The 20,876-nt window shown below is 40.0% G+C and overlaps 1 protein-coding gene across 2 annotated transcripts in view; it reads left to right on the forward strand.

Moving 5' to 3' along the window:
• The window catches only part of bcam (basal cell adhesion molecule (Lutheran blood group)), a 53,301-nt gene extending 33,556 nt beyond the window's left edge, over positions 1 to 19,745 (forward strand). The window contains exons 2-16 of one of the 2 annotated variants that reach the window (XM_078252471.1): positions 402 to 529; positions 697 to 910; positions 2,624 to 2,697; positions 2,819 to 2,915; positions 3,031 to 3,213; positions 5,232 to 5,353; positions 5,517 to 5,658; positions 6,292 to 6,407; positions 7,705 to 7,846; positions 8,777 to 8,901; positions 9,638 to 9,779; positions 10,767 to 10,790; positions 13,046 to 13,187; positions 14,800 to 14,899; positions 17,673 to 19,745. In XM_078252471.1, coding sequence (XP_078108597.1) covers positions 402 to 529; positions 697 to 910; positions 2,624 to 2,697; positions 2,819 to 2,915; positions 3,031 to 3,213; positions 5,232 to 5,353; positions 5,517 to 5,658; positions 6,292 to 6,407; positions 7,705 to 7,846; positions 8,777 to 8,901; positions 9,638 to 9,779; positions 10,767 to 10,790; positions 13,046 to 13,187; positions 14,800 to 14,899; positions 17,673 to 17,675 — 1,754 coding nt within the window. In that variant the 3' untranslated portion in view covers positions 17,676 to 19,745. The remainder of the gene's footprint in view (positions 1 to 401; positions 530 to 696; positions 911 to 2,623; positions 2,698 to 2,818; positions 2,916 to 3,030; positions 3,214 to 5,231; positions 5,354 to 5,516; positions 5,659 to 6,291; positions 6,408 to 7,704; positions 7,847 to 8,776; positions 8,902 to 9,637; positions 9,780 to 10,766; positions 10,791 to 13,045; positions 13,188 to 14,799; positions 14,900 to 17,672) is intronic. The other variant, XM_078252472.1, reaches the window with a different exon arrangement.
• Positions 19,746 to 20,876: the final 1,131 nt, after the last annotated feature.

Raw genomic sequence — 20,876 nt, forward strand, 5'->3', positions numbered from 1 at the left:
AGACCCAAAGTCATGGCAAAAAAACATGTCAAAACATCCATAAAAACTTCTCAAGCCACTCCTGCAACACTATCCACTTCTTTGCCACTGATCTACTGTATATGTTTACTATGTTCCAAACACTAGTTGTAGTCATTATGGTTTTATTATTTCCTCCTGTCCCACTTCCAGATGCAATACACAGTACTGAACTACTTAGGTGTTTGTGTCTTTTCCAGTTAATGTATATGTATTTTGAACATTACCAACACTATCATGCCATCCTTTTCGTATACCAGCCTGTCATGTCTGGTATTGATGCAACATGTTAACACATCACTACCAGTCCTTCTGGCTTCCCATGCTTGAGTCTCTTTTTAATCGTATTCTCTCTGTTTGTCTTTGTGTGTTTTTCTCTGCAGTTTGTAGTGGGGCTGTGACCGTGAAGGTGACTCCTAAAGTGGAGGTGTTGAAAGATGATACTGCCAAACTGCCCTGCACATATACCGTCTCACCACAATCAAGCAACACTGTTGTTGAGTGGTACATTGTAAGTCATTTCCAGTTAATAATGTTCTTTATTCAGATATTTTTACACAGAAAAAAAAGCATTTTTTTGTAGTTTCTCCTTCTTAATGTTTGTTTCTCATTTTTAATTCCTCCTCATGTTTCTTCCACCCTCTTTCTATATCTCCTTCTTTACTTTCATACATGCAGGAGGAGCAGGGAACCAGGAAGCGTGTGGCTTTTACCCAGGGTGGTCAGGGAAAAAGCGATGACGGCACCCTTCTGACTGGGCGGGTCACTATCGGACAGGACTTCACCTTGACCATCTCCTCGGTTCAACCCTCTGACGAGCTCGTCTTCTACTGCCAGGTCACAGCTGGCCCGGCTGGGGTTGGAGATGCCGCCACAATGCTTAAAGTCTTCTGTGAGTTGGCCAGTGCCCTTTGGCCTTTTATATGACTTCAACATGACCTCTCCCCCCCCAATCACTTTCCCATCAGTTGTTGATGTGTGGAATTTATGACTTGGTTTGGCTTTAATCCAATCTGCATCAGTCCATGCATACATTCACTTAGAAGTGGCTTAATTGTACCTAATGTATGTAATGCATTTTGCTGATTACATTTCACACATACTCTAAGTTACTCCATGCAAAACCTCTTTATAGAAGCTCTATATAGTATCGTATAAAGTACGATTTGTCTCAATCGTCTACATGTGTAAAGAATAGAGCACACTTCAGCTATTATTTTTTCATCATGTGGAAGACTTTGGAACCTTTTTCGATGCCTGGGGTTACCACTTTCCTTTGATAAGTTGCCCAGAGGTCAATTAACCACAATCTAATCACTCTTGACACAATTGATGAATAGTTCAATCACACCTGTCATGCCTCATATATCTCATCTTAATAACAGCACAGATTTATCACCAAGGCGCTAAAGGCTGACCCCTGCTGCAGTCCACTGTGTCCTTCCCCCTCCCACAGCAACCCCTGAGCAGACATCAATCATACTTTTAGCATGTAGTGGCCTAAATGAATACGATTAATTTACATTTTGGATTGGACTGATAAATTACTCTAAGAGTTGGGTCGGGAGTATAGCAAAACAACCCTTTCTTTAGTCACCTCCCACTTGAAAAGAGATTACAAGTTAACCATTAACATTTATGCACTCAGAAGCTCTGAGGTTTAAAGCAATCTCATAAAATAAGCTATTAATTGTCAATGGGCCAGTCAGTGGTTGACAAAAGCCTTTTTAGATTTACTTAATGCCCACAAAAACAGCTGGGCTCACAACCAGCCATTATTCTTTGTCCACATTTGACCACTTGACTCAATGGGGGATGAGTTAAAGTGTGTCTGTCCTGCCTTAACTTAATAGGACTGACTTGTGAGGTATCCTGAAGGTTGAGCTGTAGCAGAGGGTAAACAGTATGTCTTCTAAGCAAAAACACATTATAAGAGAATAAAAATAACACTTCCTGTACGTCTCTGTGAGTCTTAACTCTCTTAACATTTAAATGACTTGAGGTACGCTAAAAACCTTTATTTGGCTGAATGTAAGAGGGTGCAAAAGAGAGTTTTAGTCCTTTTTTAAGTACTATGCATACATATGGCTGCTTGCTTTGCACAGTATGCGGAAAGGGAATGGCTAAAGAAATGCTTCAGCAGTTTTGGTAGCAATGTAACAAAAAGGAATAAACGCAAAGAATCGATGAGTGAGTGAGACAGAGAGAGGAATACTCATCTACTGTTTATTTTTTATAAGCAGTCAGCAGCTGCTAACAGTGATAAGATGACCTTGCATTTGAACAAGTGAGCTCGGGAATAAAGCAGAGAAACAAGTGGGGACACCCACAACTGTGGTTGTGTGTGTGGGTGTGTATGGTGTGTGTGAGCCAGGGAGAGGGGGAGTGTTTTTTTTGCTATTTGACCCTTATCAGCTCATGTGAACCAGGTTACACTGGAATAATGTGAAGCAGGATATTTACTGCTCAACTTAATTAACAAGGTTAGCAGCAGGCATGTGGGTTGGATTGCATATATAGAAGTGGAGTTTTTGTCTTTGTGTAAAAGGTTTTTCTTCCAGTGAATCATAATATTGATTTTCAACTTTCCTTTTTTCTGACTCAGTTGCTCCAGAGAAGCCAGAACTCACCAAGCCGTCAAGTCAGGCTATTACGGCGGGAGAGACTACCAGCTCTGAGGTGTGTGTGCAGTAGAATTGTATGCATCCTGTGTGTGAGTTTCTCATTTCATATGAACACTGATGGAACATTTTCAGTCGACTTTCTTTTGTTCCTACCTGCATTTGTTCATGTGTATCAGATTGGTACCTGTGTGACGAAGAACGGACATCCCCAGCCAAGAATTATCTGGTTTAAAGATGGCCAGCCCCTACCTGAGGTCAAGGACAGGAAAGAGAGTAAGTGCCATCAGGCTGTTTGTTAGAATTCCATGAACAAATATATAGTCTAATATCACATGCAGTGCAAAGCTTGAGGGATGATCTTTGTGCTTCCTTGGCTCCTTTCTGTCAGAGACCTACATGATTCCCTCGGTGGTGAAGGAGGCCTCCGGTCTCTCTACCGTCAAGAGCACATTATACATGCAGCCCACCAAGGCAGACAAGGACTCTGTGTTCCAGTGCACCGTGGAGTACAGCATGCCAGGAGCCCAGATCAAAGACAAGACGTCCAACACCATCACCATCAACCTCAACTGTGAGTGGAAAGGAAGGACAAGAGTTTTAATTAGTGAGCTTTACAGGTGCTCCGAACAGAGCCAAGCTAGCCGTTTCCTCGTTTTCAGTATTTATGCTAAGCTAAGCAATCCCACTGCTGGCTGTAGCATTATATTTGCTGGACAGACATGAGTGGTATCGATCCTCTCATCTCTTAGCAAGAAACCGAATAAATGTATTTCCCAAAATGTCAAACTATTGCTTTAAATGTCAACGATTGCCCCGACCACTTCAGCACAACTTTAGCACCACCTTTAGCAGTGTGAGTTAGCTGCTTGGTTATCAAGGGACAGTTTCTTATCAGACCAGGCACATTGAAGAGAAAAAGGGACAAATCGCAAAAAAGATAATAATAAAAGACTCCAGTCTTTTTTGCTATTGTGTGCTATTTGCTCTGCTATACTGTACGTCCATGAGCTATGATTGTGCTAGTAAACACATACGATATTTGCATAATATGGTTTATTATGTCATGCCATGAAAAATGTGTTGGGGCACCTCAGTTTTGAGGTAAGTTGTTCCATATTATAATAAGAAGAGTCAACAGTCATGCTTAGGGTGACCAGATTTCCCAGAACTAAAACCGGGACACTTTGCGGGTGACCGTAGTGCTCTTGCACGCATACACTTTTTAACGTGAACATGTACCAGCCCAGGTCAGACACAGACACAGATTAGACACAATTTTGCCAACAGCACACATAGGCCTACTGCTCACAACATAATGGGGTATCTTAGTTAATAGTCATGAATTTTCTTGGTATGTAGCCTACATATCTAAGAAATAATAGGCTATTAAAAAGACATTGAGTGAGTTTTATTTTTCAGAATTGAAGCATTCTCTTGAAATATTCAGCCACTGAACTTGTGACAAACTTTGTGAAAAGGTATTTTTCATTGCATGGCACTAAACGAATTATTTGGAACTGCTGCCACAGACTTGAATTAAAGTTATGGTAACACTTTACGGTAAGGGTACATGCATTATGAATTCATGCATAAATTAATTCATGATTTGTGCATTACTTCATTCTTTTATATCTTATGAATCATCAGGAATTGACATGAGTTCATAGCCTCTCATTCATGACCTCATGCACATGCATGAACAACACATCAACTAAAGCATTAGGTAAGGTGGCTACATCATTATGCACAAGTTGTGTTCAAATCAGAATTTGCGCAGTGATGACCAAAAAATTTTTTTGCAGAAAAATAAATAAATAAATAATGATCATGCTTAAATCATAATTCATAATGATGTGCCCACGTACCTATTGCTTTAGTTGTGTTGTTCATGTATGAGGTCACAAATGACAGACTATGAACACGTCAATTCCTGATGATTCATGGACTATTAAGGAATGAATTAACACATAAATCATGAATTACATAATGCATAATAATACATACATCAATTAATTAATGCATGAATTCATGATAATTCATGTACCCTTACCGTAAAGTGTTACCAGTGTTATTCTAACCAACACACACACACACACACACACGCACACACACACACACACACACACACACACACACACACACACACACACACACACACACTCTGTATTAGTCTGGACCCAAGTGGTGAACCAACTCACATTCATAAGGAGCCTAAAAAGGCTAAAGAAAATGAATCTATTTATTTATGCATTATCTGTAAGCCGCTCTCTGTCCTCTCTGTCCATCCTCATGTTACTTTTTCATTTTAAGAAAAACTCATGCCCTTTGAAATTAAACATTGTCAACAAACAGCTATTAGTGTTATCTTTATTGGTTGCATATCTTTAATCCTGCTAAGGACTGTAGTGAAATTTAATATTCAGCGAAAGAAGAACGATGAGGCAAGGAAAGGAGGAAGTACTGACAGTAAAGTAAAAGTAAAACATCCCGTCTGGAATGCCTCTTTGATTGATGCCATACTGTATAACAGTGTAAATGTATCCAAAAGAGGAATTTTGACCTGTTGCATGTCTGTTCTCGTTCATCTAGATCCTTCTGAGAAAGCGACCTTTTCTCTACTCAACACTAGTCCAGTCAAAGAGGGCGATACTGTTACCATGAAGTGTGAGACTGACGGAAACCCTCAGCCCGAGTTTGACTTTGCTAAAGATGTATGTGTCAGTTTGTTTGAGAGAGTTTTTTTCTGTTTGTGCTATATGTATCCCAACTTTTTTATACAAGTTTGATTATCTTTGTTACTCTCTCACTCAGTCAGTACTCGTGTCTCTCTCTCTCTCTCTCTCTCTCTGCCGGTCCCTGCTCTTCCACTTTCAGGGAAAAGACATCAATGGTCAGGGTGGTCTCCTGATGCTGAAGTCTGTCAAGCGCACAGATAGTGGTGTGTACACGTGCAAAGCCACAGACTTCGATAACCTGGATGCTGACCTGAGTGGAACGATCAGCCTCACTGTCGACTGTGAGTGAGCCAAAGACACGCACACACACACACACACATGCATGCACACACACACACACACACACACACACACACACATACACACACACACACACCCACACACACACACACACAGACAAACACACACAACTGCAGAATAAGGAAACACATAAAGAACAATTAACCTCCTGTGCAGTTTCAGCTTTGCGGTAAGCCTTTCTTTTCATCAGTAAATCATAGAATTAAAAGGGTTAGAATGGAATGAGCTTTAATGGAATCCTTTCAGGAGGCCGATATCCAATTCAATTTTTCACAGTTCATCTGTTACTTTAATGCTATCCCAACTACACTCCCTAATTCGATTTTATCACACACATTAAGCAGAGATAGCCAGGAAATAGCATGGAATAAACTTAACGTGGGCTTCGAAATGGGCTTAACTTCAGAGTAAGTGCATTAGCTTTGTACTTAATAAAAAATGTTTTATATATTCTGCTTAGTAGGGTTGTTTTAACAGCCTTATTACATGGTTGTTCAAGCAATGAGAAGCATTTTGATTCCAAGTGGCACTTCTTTAACTCCTTAGAATGTATGGAATGCCTCAGATTTCATGTGTCTTCCTCTCGCTCAATTGCTTTCCATTTTCTTTGTCAGACATCGACCCAGTGAGCGTCAGCCCTGCCCAACCTCAAGTCGTCATGCTTGGAGACAAAGTGGAGTGGCAGTGTAAAACCAAGGCCTCTGCTGGGCACACTGTTCAGTGGAAAAAGGTGTGCTCCATTTCTTTCTCAACCTTCCTTTCCTTCTCCTTTCACGGAAAAGTGGTGTATTTCTAGGAACACAGAGCATTGCTCTTTTCATCATCTTTCCACCTAATTATTTCAGAGCATACTTAGATAACCATTATTCAAAAGCGAACCTGTCATTCTTGCATGTTCCCAGGTCAATGTTGAACAAGTATTCAGCTCTTTCTGGGGCTCCATATTTGGACATTTTGTGATTCTGATTCTGCTTTGATGCAAGATTTTGTTCCCAGACTAAATTTCATAATGTGACACATACAGTAACTTCCATAGTGTGCAGCTGCCATCCAACACTGGAGCCTTTGGATCCCTTTAAAGACAGTTGTGGCCCTGCTACACAAGCTGCATTGTGTCCAATAGTAGCAACTGGAGAAGAGACACTGGTGTTTGTTGTCATTTTGTGAACACAAAACCATACATACACTATTAAATGTAGTATTGTATCAAATACTAATTGTATATCATTCATTATACATCTCAAGAATGATGTAGTTAGTATAAATTAAATTGGACTTCCACCTGTGTAGGAAACAGGCAAGTTCAGTATATATGATGTATGATTTACAGTAGCAGGTTGACTTCGTCTCATGCGACAGTCTGAGTTCATATGTAAACCTGCTAGAAGGGCAACAGCTGATTATCGTTATAGTTAATTCAAACAATTAGGAGTTTGCGTACTCTGTGTGCAGCAGGCTAAAGGCAATAGCAACAAACAAGCACTCCTTCTGGTTTTCTATGAGAAAAACATATGTATTTTCCACAGTAAACATACCAAAGAAAAGACAATTTGTTAAACTGTTCAACCACAAGTCAGTGTTGTAGCAGTGGTGTTTCTGGTGTTTTGGTATTCATCTCCTCTCCTCCACTTGTTATGTGCAGAATGTTCCTTCTGTGTCAAGCCTGTTGTTGTAGCCTGTATATCTATTGTTGTGTCTCCTGGGTGTGATAGAAACTCACCGACTGCTGCTTTTCTGGCTAGGGACAGTGTTTGTTCTTAGTAAGAAGGATACCTAGGAGAAGAAGTTGAGAGGAATTGAAAGAGACAGGTTCGTCATGGAGGACAGACTTTGATCTGTTATCACTGTGCTTTGGAACAGTGTGTGTGAAGGTTTTTCTGCTTTCCCAGCATAGCAGCGCGCCTTCAAACCAGATATTCACAAAGCTGTTCACTCTCATATTCACATGCAGAGAATACACCGAATGAATTGAAGGCTGATGGAGTGACTCCAATTGGTTTTATTTCTGTTTTTGTGTGGTACTCCAGGGCTCTGAGGTGCTCTCACAGGACGGCACGCTGTCAATACAAGATGTTTCCTATGATAAAGCTGGAGAGTACATGTGTGTTGGAGCTGTGCCATCTGTGCCAGGACTAACAGCCCAGGCCAGTGTGAACCTCACTGTCAAAGGTAACACACTCATATAAACATATACACACATACCACATGCACAGCCTACTGCAGGAAAACCAAAAATACTGTGTTTATACCAGATTGAACTTAAGATTTCAATCACATCCGCATCTGTATTGCTATATATTGTCACACATGCATACAGTACAAATACAGCATTGTGTTTCCACTGCTACATTTACGTAGCAACTATACACACACACACACGCACACACACACACAGGATAATAACAATAGTCGGTGTTAAGGTGTGCCTGGTATTGTTTCAGTCAGAGGAAGGAGGTTCATGGATACAACTGAGAGAAGGTGTGGCTTCTTACTTTGTTGATAATTTAGTTTCAGTATCCATTAGTGCACTGTATAACATAATCAGTGGAAACAACTCATATTTAGTCATAACCTTTGCATAAACATTTATTTCAATCAGATCTCACTCTCAGACCACTTCAGAACTTATAAACATGACTTCTTTTTACTTCAAATGATGAGTTGTAGTTTGAAGAAAACAGCCCTAGCGGAAACTGTGTGTCTTTTAAACATGTTTCTTCTCATAATAATGAAAACACAATAAACCAAAATAAAGGTTAGTATTGAATTGAGATACACCTGGCACTCTTGTAATGTAACAAGCTTACTGGGAGCAGCCTTAAAGATTTTTGTACTCTAACTCTTAAGTTGAGTGAACTTAACCCAGTGTGTTTTATATTTATAGTCAAGATGACTTTTGATTCCTGTAGGCCCTAACTCACACACACTCCCCACCTGACCCCATCTGTTTGTGTGTGTGTGTGTGTGTGTGTGTGTGTGTGTGTGTGTGTGTGTGTGTGTGTGTGTGTGTGTGTGTGTGTGTGTGTGTGTTCGAGCTTTTGCTTTGTTGTTTATACCACAAGTTCACCCTGTTCACTGGCTTTCTCACACCCTTTCCAGGAAAGCCGATGATTGACACTCCCACTGTTGGAGAGGTGGGGAAGGAAGGAGACATGGTGACTCTGAAGTGCTCGGCCTACGGCTCTCCTGCCCCTCAGTTCACCTGGAAGCCCTCAGGAAAAGAGGTACAGATGTAAAAACACAATCGAGACAAGCGACATCGTATTACCTGATCTAGTGTGCAATTAAAGGAATCACTCTAGATGTAATTGCTGCTTCCCTGGAAGGGATTGCAGAAGTAAAACTATAAAACCAGAGGAAAACTTTGAGCTTTCACTATCAGTGCTTTCATTTGAGTCAATACGTAAAGTTTGAAGCATGGTTTTTCATTACATTCAAAGTTCTTGTTGGTAGGCTGGTTGTTAAACTTGAAAAGCAATAGAAAAAGGAGGGAGAGAAACAGCACGGGGCTACAGAAAGTAATATTTTGTTGAATAAAGTTGAAAAGAAAATCCCATACGAAGCAGCTTTAAAGAAAACTACAGGGGGAACACAGCTTCATGATTGAAATATTACATGAAATAAAGGGCTAAAATGAGATGAAACTTTTATGATCCTTCTGAAAGATTTGAACATTTCTTAGAAGCAAAAAGTGATTTATGTAAGATCAAAGAGGAGATTGATTTAAGCTTGCACAGCTGACCATTTTCAACAGCAGATCTTGATGTATAAATGAGAATGAGGAAATATGGAATAAAGCATCACTAGAGTGTGCAAAATGATAGGAACCCAATGTATTTGGACAAAGAGAGAATCAGTTAAAAAAATATTAAAAGGAATTTGTGTGACAAATTTAAAATGTATGCAAGAAATAATGAGGGAATGTGTAAAAACTCATGTTGTCCTGCCATCTCCTGCCAGTCAGTGTCAGTGGAAGGGAACAAGGTTGTGAGCACCGTGACCCTACAAGCCACGGCCGTGGTCATGAAGGACGGGGCGACCTGCGAGGTCTCCAACCAGCACGGAACAGATAGCAAGACCTTCGTGGTATCTCTCAAAAGAGGTCAGTGTCATGCTACTTTACCTTCCTCCCTCCTTCCCTTTCATGTTTTCTTCACTGCTGGCTTTTGATGTTTCAATTAGATTAGATTCAAAAGTTTCAATAAGGACAGCATTTTCCCATCTCAGTAACATTGCAAAGATTCGACCCATCTTATCGTTTGGTGATGCTGAAACTGTAATCCATGCATTTGTGTCTTCCCGACTTGATTACTGCAATGTCCTTTTTTTCTGGTCTTCCAAATTGTGCCTCTAGAGGCCTTCCACTTGCTCAGAACACTGCAGCCTGAATCCTGACAAAAACTAGAAAATATGATCACATGAAACCCATTCTGGCCTCTTTTCACTGGCTCCCAGTGCAAGCTAGAGCTGATTTTAAGGTTCTTCTGTTAACATATAAGGCCCTGCATGGACTCGCACCACCTTATTTATCTGAGTTTATTACACCATATACACAAGCACGCGCTCTCCGCTCCCTTGATGCTGGTCTCCTGGTCATTCCCCTATCCACATCAGTTGGTTGTAGAGCATTCTCCTACCGTGCCCCTCATTTTTGGAATGGCCTCCCACTACATGTTAAAGAAGCTCACTCAGTTGACATTTTTAAATCTAGATTGAAAACCCAACTCTACTCATTATACTACAGCCAACCATACACACCATCCTTTCTGCATCCTGCACAAACAAACCATTTTCACTTATTTTCCTATGTTGCTGGTTTTTTATTGTTTATTATTACTGCTTTAATGCTGTTCAATTGTTTTGTTGCTGTCTGTTATTTCTGTATTCCCTTTAATTGTAGAGTGCATTGAGACCATGGTGATTTTACAATTTAAATAAAATTTGATTGATTGATTAATATTAATCCCCAATGAATTAATTCCCACCAAATCAACTCATACAGACATCAAGCAATATAGACATTGCATACACAGTACACAAGGAACCTGCAAACTAATCCCTTTCTTCCTACTCTTCTCCTCTCTCGCAGCAATTGACAACACGGCTGACAGAGGTACAGCCTTCTCCCTTCTCCTCCTCCTCTCCTCCCTTCTTCTCTCAGGACTCTTTGTTGTACAGACCCTGTAACTTAGAAATCCCTCCTCCTTCCATCTCCTCTTTCTCCGGCCCCTCAATCAATCTCTCTCACACACACACACACACACACACACACACACACACACACACACACACACACACACAACTTCCTCAGCTGTACTGTAATCTTGTATATTTGCCCTCTTGCTACCGAACACTGTGGATATTGTAAATTGTTATTCTTCTTCTCTTGTCACCTTTGTATGATGTCTGTCCTATATTTTGTGGATGCTACTACAACTTTTTGTGGCCCCTTGGGGACAATAAAGGAATATATTCTATTCTATTCTTTCCTTTCCTCTCTTTGTTTCGTCACTGTGTCTCCTTTTTGGTCACCTCTTCTTTCCGACTGCCTTCTTATTTCTCACTTTTCCTTTTCGCCGTTTCCACTCGCCGGGGTGCTGTGTGTGTAGGATTTAGTAACCTTAGCTTTTATGTGCATATGCTCTTAGTGGTGTGTGTGTGTTGTGATTGTTGCTTGCTATGCTATGAGACTGAGAAACTCTCTTTCTCTCAAAGTGCTGCTCTCTGGAAACCCTGTGCTTAAGTCAGGTCTGTATCGCTAACCCTATTCACATGTGTTTGGCGTTCGTCTAGAACTGTAAGTCACTGTGTGTGTGTGTATTTATGTCACTCAAGTTTATGTATTTGTGTTTACAAGAGCTAATGTGTTTGTGTATCTGTACTTGTATTACTATAGTGAAGAGGACAGACTTTAAAAGGAAGGTGCATTGTGATGACTAACCATCAGCACTTGAGGTTTAAAAATTACTTTTCTTTTCGATTAATCAGCTGATTATTTTCTCATTTAATCAATGATTCATTTGGTCTCTTAAATGTCAGAATACAGTGAAAAACAACTGTTCAAAAGCCTAAGTTGACTTCCTCACATGTCTTGTTTTGTCCAAAACCCCCAAATTGTCAATTTACTATTACATTGCTTTTGTTGGAAAGGTTTCCTGATATAAGAACATAGAAAGACACTACGGAGGCAAAGAAGCTTTCCTCCACCTTTGACACAGCAGAACGCAGCCACTCATCACAGTCAAAAAAGAGAGAGAAGTTATATTGAAATTTGCATCCATTTTTCAAGTTTGTTTGCAGCTAATTTAACTCATGTTGAGGTACAATTTTAAAGGAATATTCATATAATCATATAATTACCTGGACTCTTGTCATCACCTTGAAGTTGCCAGGCAACCAGTGGAGATTGCAGGAAGTCACTCCTCCCCATCAAGAAATAGTCCACCACATAGCCCCCAGTTAAAACCATTAAACAAAATAGATATAACATGAGAATTGATGAGCTTTAGTTAGAGGTGTTGCTAGGCATATTCCCATTAACCTTTTGGCAGAGCCAGGCTAGCTGTTTCCCCCTGTTTCCAGTCTTTATGCTAAGCTAAGCTAAGCTAAGCTAACATTTAACGTAACAGATGAAACTGTGGTATCGATCTTCTCAGGCAAGAAAGCGAACAAGCGTATTTCCCAAAATGTTGATCTATTCCTTTAAGGGACACCAGCCAGCCAAATACAAATAAGTATTCTCAATGGCCATGTATAAAGTGGTGTCGATACTGGCCGTTTTTCAATATAATATTATAATTTATGTCGAACAACATCAAATCTGATAAAATCATTGTAGTGTCATGTCCTCACAAGTATAGTAATACAAATGTAGATGGATAGGTGAGTATGTTCCGTGTTGTTTTCTGGCTCTGGTCAGCTGTCTAGTATTATCTGTGAGTATATAGGCCCCGTTTTTGGGTCCCATCACTTTTCAGTCATTGCATTCAAAAGTTAGACTAACCCCCACTCCCCCCTCCTTCTCATCTCCACCCATCCATCCATTTATTGTCTTTATCTGGACACCCATCCTCTCCCTCTCTCCATCCTTCCCTACCCATCCCATCACTTCTTCTCTCCCTCCTATGGTACCCTAAATTAACTTAATTTCCTCCCCTTGCCTCCCTCCACACCCCTCATGGTTCCCCTCTTACTACCACTACCCCTTCAAAATCAAAAACTCCCCCATCTTCCTCCCACCTCCTCCACTGTGATTAATCCTTCACTCTCCTCCTCCCCCCATGTCTTCCTCCCACCTCTATCCTCCCTCCACCAACTTTCCACCCCTCTATCCCTCCCTCCATGTGTCCCTCCATCGCGGCGCTGTAGCTGACAAGCAACAGGGAGGCTCCAGCGGGGTGGTTATAGCCGTGGTGGTGTGCGTTCTGCTGCTCCTGCTGATGGTGGCTCTCATCTACTTCCTGAACAAGAAGAGCAAGCTGCCCTGCAGCAAGAAGGACAAGAAGGAAGTGTGAGTAGAGAAGAGGGGAGAAGGGAGCGAGAGAAGGATCAGAAGGGATTAATGTAGGTTGTGATTCTCAATAACCACAAAAGGTACTACTACACTGTGGTGCTTTTGTAAGGATGTTCTTTGTGAAAAAAGATTTGAAACAAACTCTTCTGAAGTAGATTTATGATGGGCTCTACAAAGAAAACAGTAATGATAAAAGAAGTGTGGCATGTTCCAGCGTGTGTACCATCAATACAAAGAGAAAAATGTTGAAAAATAGAAGCATCAATAATTCTATGGATAAATAAATCCAAGAAAAATAAAAGTTAGAGATGTGTGCGATTACAAGACTCTTGGATGAGAAAAAAATGCCACATTTTTACAGAAGAGTAGAATAACATGATGTGAAACATAGCTGCCAATAGTCTTGATTGCTCCACTTCTTTACATAATGCCGAGCAACATGCTGCGGTTCCCCATTTGTCAAATAAAATGCCACATTTTGGTGCAACAAGGAAAAACCTCAGACTCAAAATTTGTGTGAATTTGATCCATTTATGATAATACACTAAAAATATTTTTCATTTTATAGTTTTTTTTTTTTTTGAGTGTTTTCACTCTGACAGCGTTTGAAGTTTGTTATATTTCAGTCAGGATATCTTAATTAGCAGGAAGAGCAGTTTTGATCATATCGTAGATTTGTAAACCTAAAATAGTTACAGTATACCCCTTCATTGCTGAGAACTGTAAACAAAATGTTAAAAGTAAATGGCCTTTAAAGCAGTCCAGTATTCTTCTTTGTGTCAAACACATTGTGTAGAAGTCAAAACAGAAATCAACATGCTGTAGTCATGTCCAGATCATAGACTGTTAATATTAATAGGCAAAGCATCCGATTCGGCGAAGTGCAATAACCCTGCATTCTATCTGAATTCTAGCAGGACGCGACACGTGCGGTTTCGAAAGGAGGTCGGTTTCTGTAGAAGTCTATGAGAAAGTGACCCACTTCTAACTTGATTTATTACCTCAGTAAACATTTTCATAATGCATGTATGGTCTCAATCGCTAGTTTCAAGTCTTCTGCAATACAGAATGATGTTCATTTTTTGAATTATGGTCTCGTTGATTTTAAAATCGATGATAAAGCAGGGGGTGTTTTATAGCGTGGCTATGATGTGATTGACAGTGTGATGTGATAGCCTGTCTTATATGTAATATAGCTATGGGACAAAGATATATTTAAAACCTAGTGAAGCTAAATCTTACCTCGAATTATGTAGGCTAGCTTTCAGCAGCAGTTGCATCCAGATTGCCAGTGAAAGTGTGTAACATAGAGTGTAAGCAGCGTTGCCAACTCTCAGCTAACGTCACAGTCAGATAGCGCCCAACAGTCTATGACTCCTCCCTCACTCCTCCCTCTCGTCTAAAATAGTCACATCTGCAACCACGATGGCTGCGCCCATAACGGCAAACTCAACGACTCATAGCAGATCCCCACAAACCAATGGGTAACGTCGCACATGCTCTGTCCATTACTATTAACAGTCTAATATCCAGATCTATTAGTTATACAAAACAAATACTTGAGGCAATGCAAATAATTCTTTCTTTTTCTCTCTGGCTCTCTCCGCAGGGCCAGTGGAGAGGTGAACAACGACATTGTGGTGGAGATGAAGACAGACAAGGCCAATGAAGAGGCCGGTCTCCTCAACAAGAGACCGTCCACAGAACAGGTCAGGCCGATGGACAGAGGCATCAAGGGGTTAACGGTCATGGACCTGGGTTTTGGTCAATAGTGAGCTAGTCAATAACCTCGACGTTCCACTTCCGGGATTGCTCCGGTGCTGCCTGAAATTCTGCCAGATGCACCCCTTGAGATTGTACACCTCTTTTCGGCCGGATTTCCATTTCCTTCCGCTTTCTTTGTGTTGGCATTTTAAACTTCAGTGGATTTATGAGGACTATGGTTAACTGCTCCTCAGATCTCTGCAGGGTAAATCCAGACAGCTAGCTAGAGTATCTGTCCAATCTGAGTTTTGTGTTGCGCGACTAAAACAACTTTTGAACGTACACGTTTCACCAAAACAAGTTCCTTCCCGAGGCTATTTTGCAGCAGTACCGTGGTTCCTTCCGGGGCTTAGTGCCGCCCATGACGATTGTGATTGGTTTAAAGAAATGCCACTAGACCACAGCACGTTTTTCTCCCATCCCGGAATGCTGTGTGGACTAGCCAGACCTTCCTCTGCAGCGCTGTGGAGGAAGGTCTGGCAATGCGACACTAGTAGTGAGCTTACTTGCTTCTGCATTCATGAATGTGACTCATGATGCTATAAACTAATGATATGCAGTCAAGGACTCTATAGCTAGTAAGGACAGTGTAGTGGATGAAAGCAAAGCCATTTCTGATCTGAAAGGACTTCTCACATTAAAGTAGATTCCATTTAGTTCATTTAGTCACTGTTTGTGGTCAGGCCTGTAAGATGCAGATTCTCATCACAGAAAACAAAAATAAACTCTCTAAAGCCTTTGGTCATGCTTTTGTGGAACTACTTCAACTTGGCTTAGTTACATAAAGTACATTCCGATTATTTGGATGTGTAGCAGCAAGCAATAGTAACAGTAAATGTAAAAGCAGTAAAAAAGTCAATCCTCTTTGGATATATTGCAATGGTCATGTAGACATAAACATGCCTACAAAGATACTGCATAGTGAATGCGATCAGCTACACATAAACACAAGCTTTACAGTCCGCAGAAATATCTTCAGACACATCAGTCATGCTGATTGAGAGTCTAAAGTCAGTTTTAGTTCAAAGAAAGCAGGTTTGAGAAAGCTGTCCCTGCAGATCAAACGATGGAGTGTGACAGCTGCACCAGCATCATGTGAAAATGTCATCACAAATGTGAAACATTTCACCATGAAATTTATAGCAGTGGCATATTTGACGTGAATGTAAAAGCCAGTTTAAGCAAGTGTTGTTTTATGTGATTTCTGAACCGACTGACAGCAAGACATTTCAGAACTGCAGGGAGACTGAAGACACGTTTTCTTTGCCTTTGAAATGGATACAGTATAATGAAGAAGTAAAAGTCACTCTCTCCATATGCTATCAAGTGGCGTTTCTTCCCTAAAATGTCATTAAAATAATTATCACCCTCTAAGCTGTCTTCTAAAAGGTGGTGCGGCAGCCACAGCCACAGACATATTTAATTTTATTATGAAATTCAATCTTGACTTTACAAAAGATGTATTCAGGATAATGTCTTACTATATCAAAGACATTATTATTATATCAAAATCATTGTTTTCATATGGAAGAAAATGTGTGTTTTATAAGCATTTGGTTAATTACTAATTTAGATTTCACATATCGACCAATAACCTGAATACCCATTGTATAGAGAGGCGAAGTCCCTCCCCTTCCGGTGGCCTTCATGGGACCTTAATTCAGAAAAAAATAATGAACGGAAGTGAACGGGGAGAAGCAAATTATTTTTTGATCCCATTTGAATTGAGCCATGGATTACAAATATGATGTTTTTCAATTTAAAAGATACTTTTTCAACCGAAGAAAGTCTCAGTTAGCCTTAGGTTTGTCATATGACCACTTAGTTTTGTGCGAAACCGCTCAGTGAACTACATCTCTCGTCTCACACAATTTACATCACCTAGTTTGATGCTCAACTTGCTCGCTAGCTAGCTAACTTAGCTCTGTTCCACAACACATGTAACGTTATCTTACCTGATGTGTTTTATCCAGTGAAGTGTTTTCAGCAGATAAGCAAAAGAACAAGATCCTCTGCTCATTTGAGTAACGCTACATCCCCGGTACGATACACAGAGACATCGTAGCTTCAGCGAGACGTCATCCATGCGACTTTGAAGTGTGTGTGTCTTTCTAATTACGTATTTTCACAGTCTTATACTTCAACAGTAACAATAAACTGACTTTCTTGACTTGCGAAATTAAGTATTAAACTGATGAACATCATATGTGTAATTCATGGCTCAATTCAAACGGGATCAAATATAATTTGTCTTTCCTCATTCACTACCGTTCATATTTTTTCTGAGTTAAGGTCCCATAGCGGTCCACTGGAAGGGGAGGAATGTTGATGAGGAAAACGTATGACTGTGAAACCCTGACCACTTCATACTGTGTTATATAGCATGTGAATATGAATTATTTCAATGTAATGCTACTGTAATCTAAATGCAAAAAGTTACCGACCTGTTAATTAGTGCCTGATAAATTGTTGAATAGGCTGTGAATGAATATGTAGAGGGAATATTTATTTATGAAGTTAAAAAATGGTATTGATTCAGTTTGCTGTGTGTATGTTTAAACAACAAATATCTATTTTTATTTTATTTACATGGCCGTTGTTTGAAAGAAAAATATTGGAAACTCATAAATACAGTATTTCTTATCATTATAAGGACATATCCATCTATAATGATGCACATTGGTCATATTGTTCTTTGTGTCTTTTTCTCTCTGACAGTGATGAAACAAGACAGTAAAAGTAACCGACAGAGGGATCAAGGGAAGGAGGAGAACAGTTATGAAGACAACAGAGCTCATTTTTATTCACTACACAAGACTGTGGGGGACAACAAGAGGTGGAACATGGACATTTGTTTGTTTTGGCAACGTCGGGAGACACACCATGTTTGGCATTGGTTATGCTTGTTTTATAACCTGGAGTAGACCTTTTTAGATGGAGTTTCTCCTTTTAATTCTTTTGTTTTTAGAGACTCCATCCATAAATGCTACCACATGTGCAAAATCACATTGTAACATCACTGGATCAGATTGTTATTATCATTGCTTCTTGTGATTCTTCCTCACCAATCCCATCTTTGGTCGACTCCTCTGCAGAATAGAGCTGCACAGAAAAGCGTGGCTGACACAATCCACAAAACACAGTGGCAGAATCTCTCTTATCTACCCCAAATGAAACACTGTTCTTCAGGAGTGTGTGTCTGCATGCAAGTGTATAACACTGAATGTCTATTCTGCCTTGGAGTCTGCACTTAAATCCGGTGCTCTCTGCTGGGTATATTGGGGAAGATTATCACACAGTGCCATTCTCTTTTTTTATTCACCTCAATAACAAGTGATGATTTACGCTCACAGCATTTAATCCCTCTACACACTGTTTGGCACACACGGCTGTAACATTTCCGCTCAAAGATCTGTGTTTGCTTTAGTGCTGTTTGCTTAATTGCATATTTGCCACCTGTGAATGTTTTTGTTGTTGTCGTTTTTTTTTTTTTTTACAATATCCCTAATTAGCTTTCTGAAGAAGCAGCCCAAGCATTTAATAATGCCAATCCTTTCTCTTAATTTGCTTGCCTTAAATCCAACTAAAAAGCCACCAAACAGGCAAGCTATTAGGTTGTACAAATTAGTTTTTGCCATTTCCAGCATACTTGTATATTATGTTAGTACATCAATTGTTCACTTTCCTCTCCTGTTTTTTCTCTGTAAATTCAGATACTACGTTTACCTGTCTATCAAGCAGGAGGTGTAATGTGCATTAGATGGAGTTTGAAGTCTTTGTGGTTACTAAGCTGCTGGCCTGGGACCATAATTGCTCTCATTTCTCACCGAGTCTTTCACGGCCTTTCAGTCCTCTACTCTGGGATGAAACCATTCTCACAAGCGCAGCATGCTACGGTTCTGCTCAGAAAGCCCAATTATCATCAGCTTTCACTGTAAAAGTGGTGGCGAAATGGTCATTGGTCAACAATCTCAAACTGTGGCCTGCTGTGTTGTCGTTTTTCCGGTGACAACAAAATGGGACTTACATGGTCTGCGGCGTAGTAATCACAGATTCACCTTTTAGGAGAAATCACTGGCACAGGTTCACTCTAGTTTGATACAAGCAGGGAAGGGAAGGAGGGAAGGTGTGGGAGGGATCAGGGGTTGTTGCTGTAGTATTTGATGTACCTTTTTTTATTTTTACCAGTTTTTTGAGTGTCACAGCAGGAGTGTTTTTCTGTTTCTCCCCTACACTGTCGGCAGGCCAGAGAGGTTTGATAGCGGGTTGACGTGCCCTTTTACTTTGTTGTACACTGGAACCAATGGCCTTGATTTTAAAAAGAATGTCACCTCAAACCACTATCTCCGCCCACAAGGCTCGTTTTATTTTTTTAATGTCGGTCTACTGATCTTGCCATATTGACTGTTAGCAAACCTGTGATGGCAGGCGAAGATAGATAAGTGAACTTGGGACATTGTGTTTTGATTTTTAATGTTTTATATTAAATATTGTGGTATAAAAGTGTTTTTTCTAGAAAGGGGGATTCTTAATTTTGGAACTACTGAGTTTTCATTTTCCCATGCTTTTTCACTCGCTCTGAGAGAAGAGTGTTTTTTTTTATTTTTTTATTTAGGTTTCTTTTTTATGAGATATTCTCAGTGCTTTATTTCTCTCTCTCTCTGTACTGTATAATGTATATTTTGTGGTACGCTGTTGTGACCTCTGTGGTGTGTTGATGTATCTTTTTATTTTGTTCCAGCTGTGTAGAATTTATAATGAAACAAAACTCAAGAAACCCAATCACACCACTATATTCTTTGTGTTTTTATTCCCATATGTGCAACAGGCAATTTGCTGTTTTGTGATTTCTTTAGCGATATCACTATTATTTCCTTTATCGTTATCACTAATGGGACTACATTTGTTTTGAAATTCACTGTGTATGCTTTTTTAGATACACAAAGTTGTATGGGAGCGAGAAAGTGTGTCTGGCCATATGATAAGGCAAATGAAACCCGCACACACCATTGAACATCATCTCTAAAATCTTGACACCAGACCAAAAAGCAAATCAGAAATCAAATAGCTTTTGATGTAATTCATCCGTGTATGTTTTTTTTTTTTTTTTACATTTCCTAAAAGTTGACATCTAAATTGATTCCTAGCTTGCACCAAAGTTTAATCTCTTTGATATAAGCGACATTATGTAAATTTCCCCTACGTTGATTGATCCCATGATTTGTTATGACAGAACAGAAAGATTGAGGAAGCTCATGTTTTGCATTGATAACTGACTAAGGGATGGGCTCACTGCCAACTTCATGATGCAGCATTCTCTCTACTCACTTTCATGTTTAGAAATGACTGTAAATGAAGCCGGCATCAATCATCAACAAATTGCTGTGCGGCTTTGTACATTGATCAGTTGAACAGTTAGTAGGATGACTCTTATCAATAACAGCTAGAAACATAATTGACTATTTAAAGATTCATATAGAACCAAACTTCAATCGAGAGACAGGAGGATGAAAGGATTCTTCAAAAAATCTAAATTAGACCTTTTTATTCTCCACAAAAAAAAATTCCCTCAACAGTATGAGCTAACCTTGTACCACTTTGTAACAATTTTTCCCAACACCACGCATACAGGCTCTTTGGTTACGGGCCTATCAGCGCTGTTGTCCTGACACACACCCCCTGCTCTGCTAGCTCTTCCATTAGGAAATTAAAAGTCTCCCATCAATGTGACCCGGAGAAATCGATCTGTGCTCCCAGTACAAAGCAGCAAAGACAGAAGCAAGCTGTACGAGTGTATTGGCGGATAAGGGTAATTTATGGAAATTGTAAATAACGGTGTCATCCCCTGCTGATGTGATGGACGTGAGGGTTCATGTCAGCATCTCCAGGGGTTTCAGACGATAAAACCTGCAGTAAAACCAT

This window comes from Sander vitreus, chromosome 6 (genome assembly GCF_031162955.1).
Source record: "Sander vitreus isolate 19-12246 chromosome 6, sanVit1, whole genome shotgun sequence".
Lineage (NCBI taxonomy): Eukaryota > Metazoa > Chordata > Actinopteri > Perciformes > Percidae > Sander > Sander vitreus.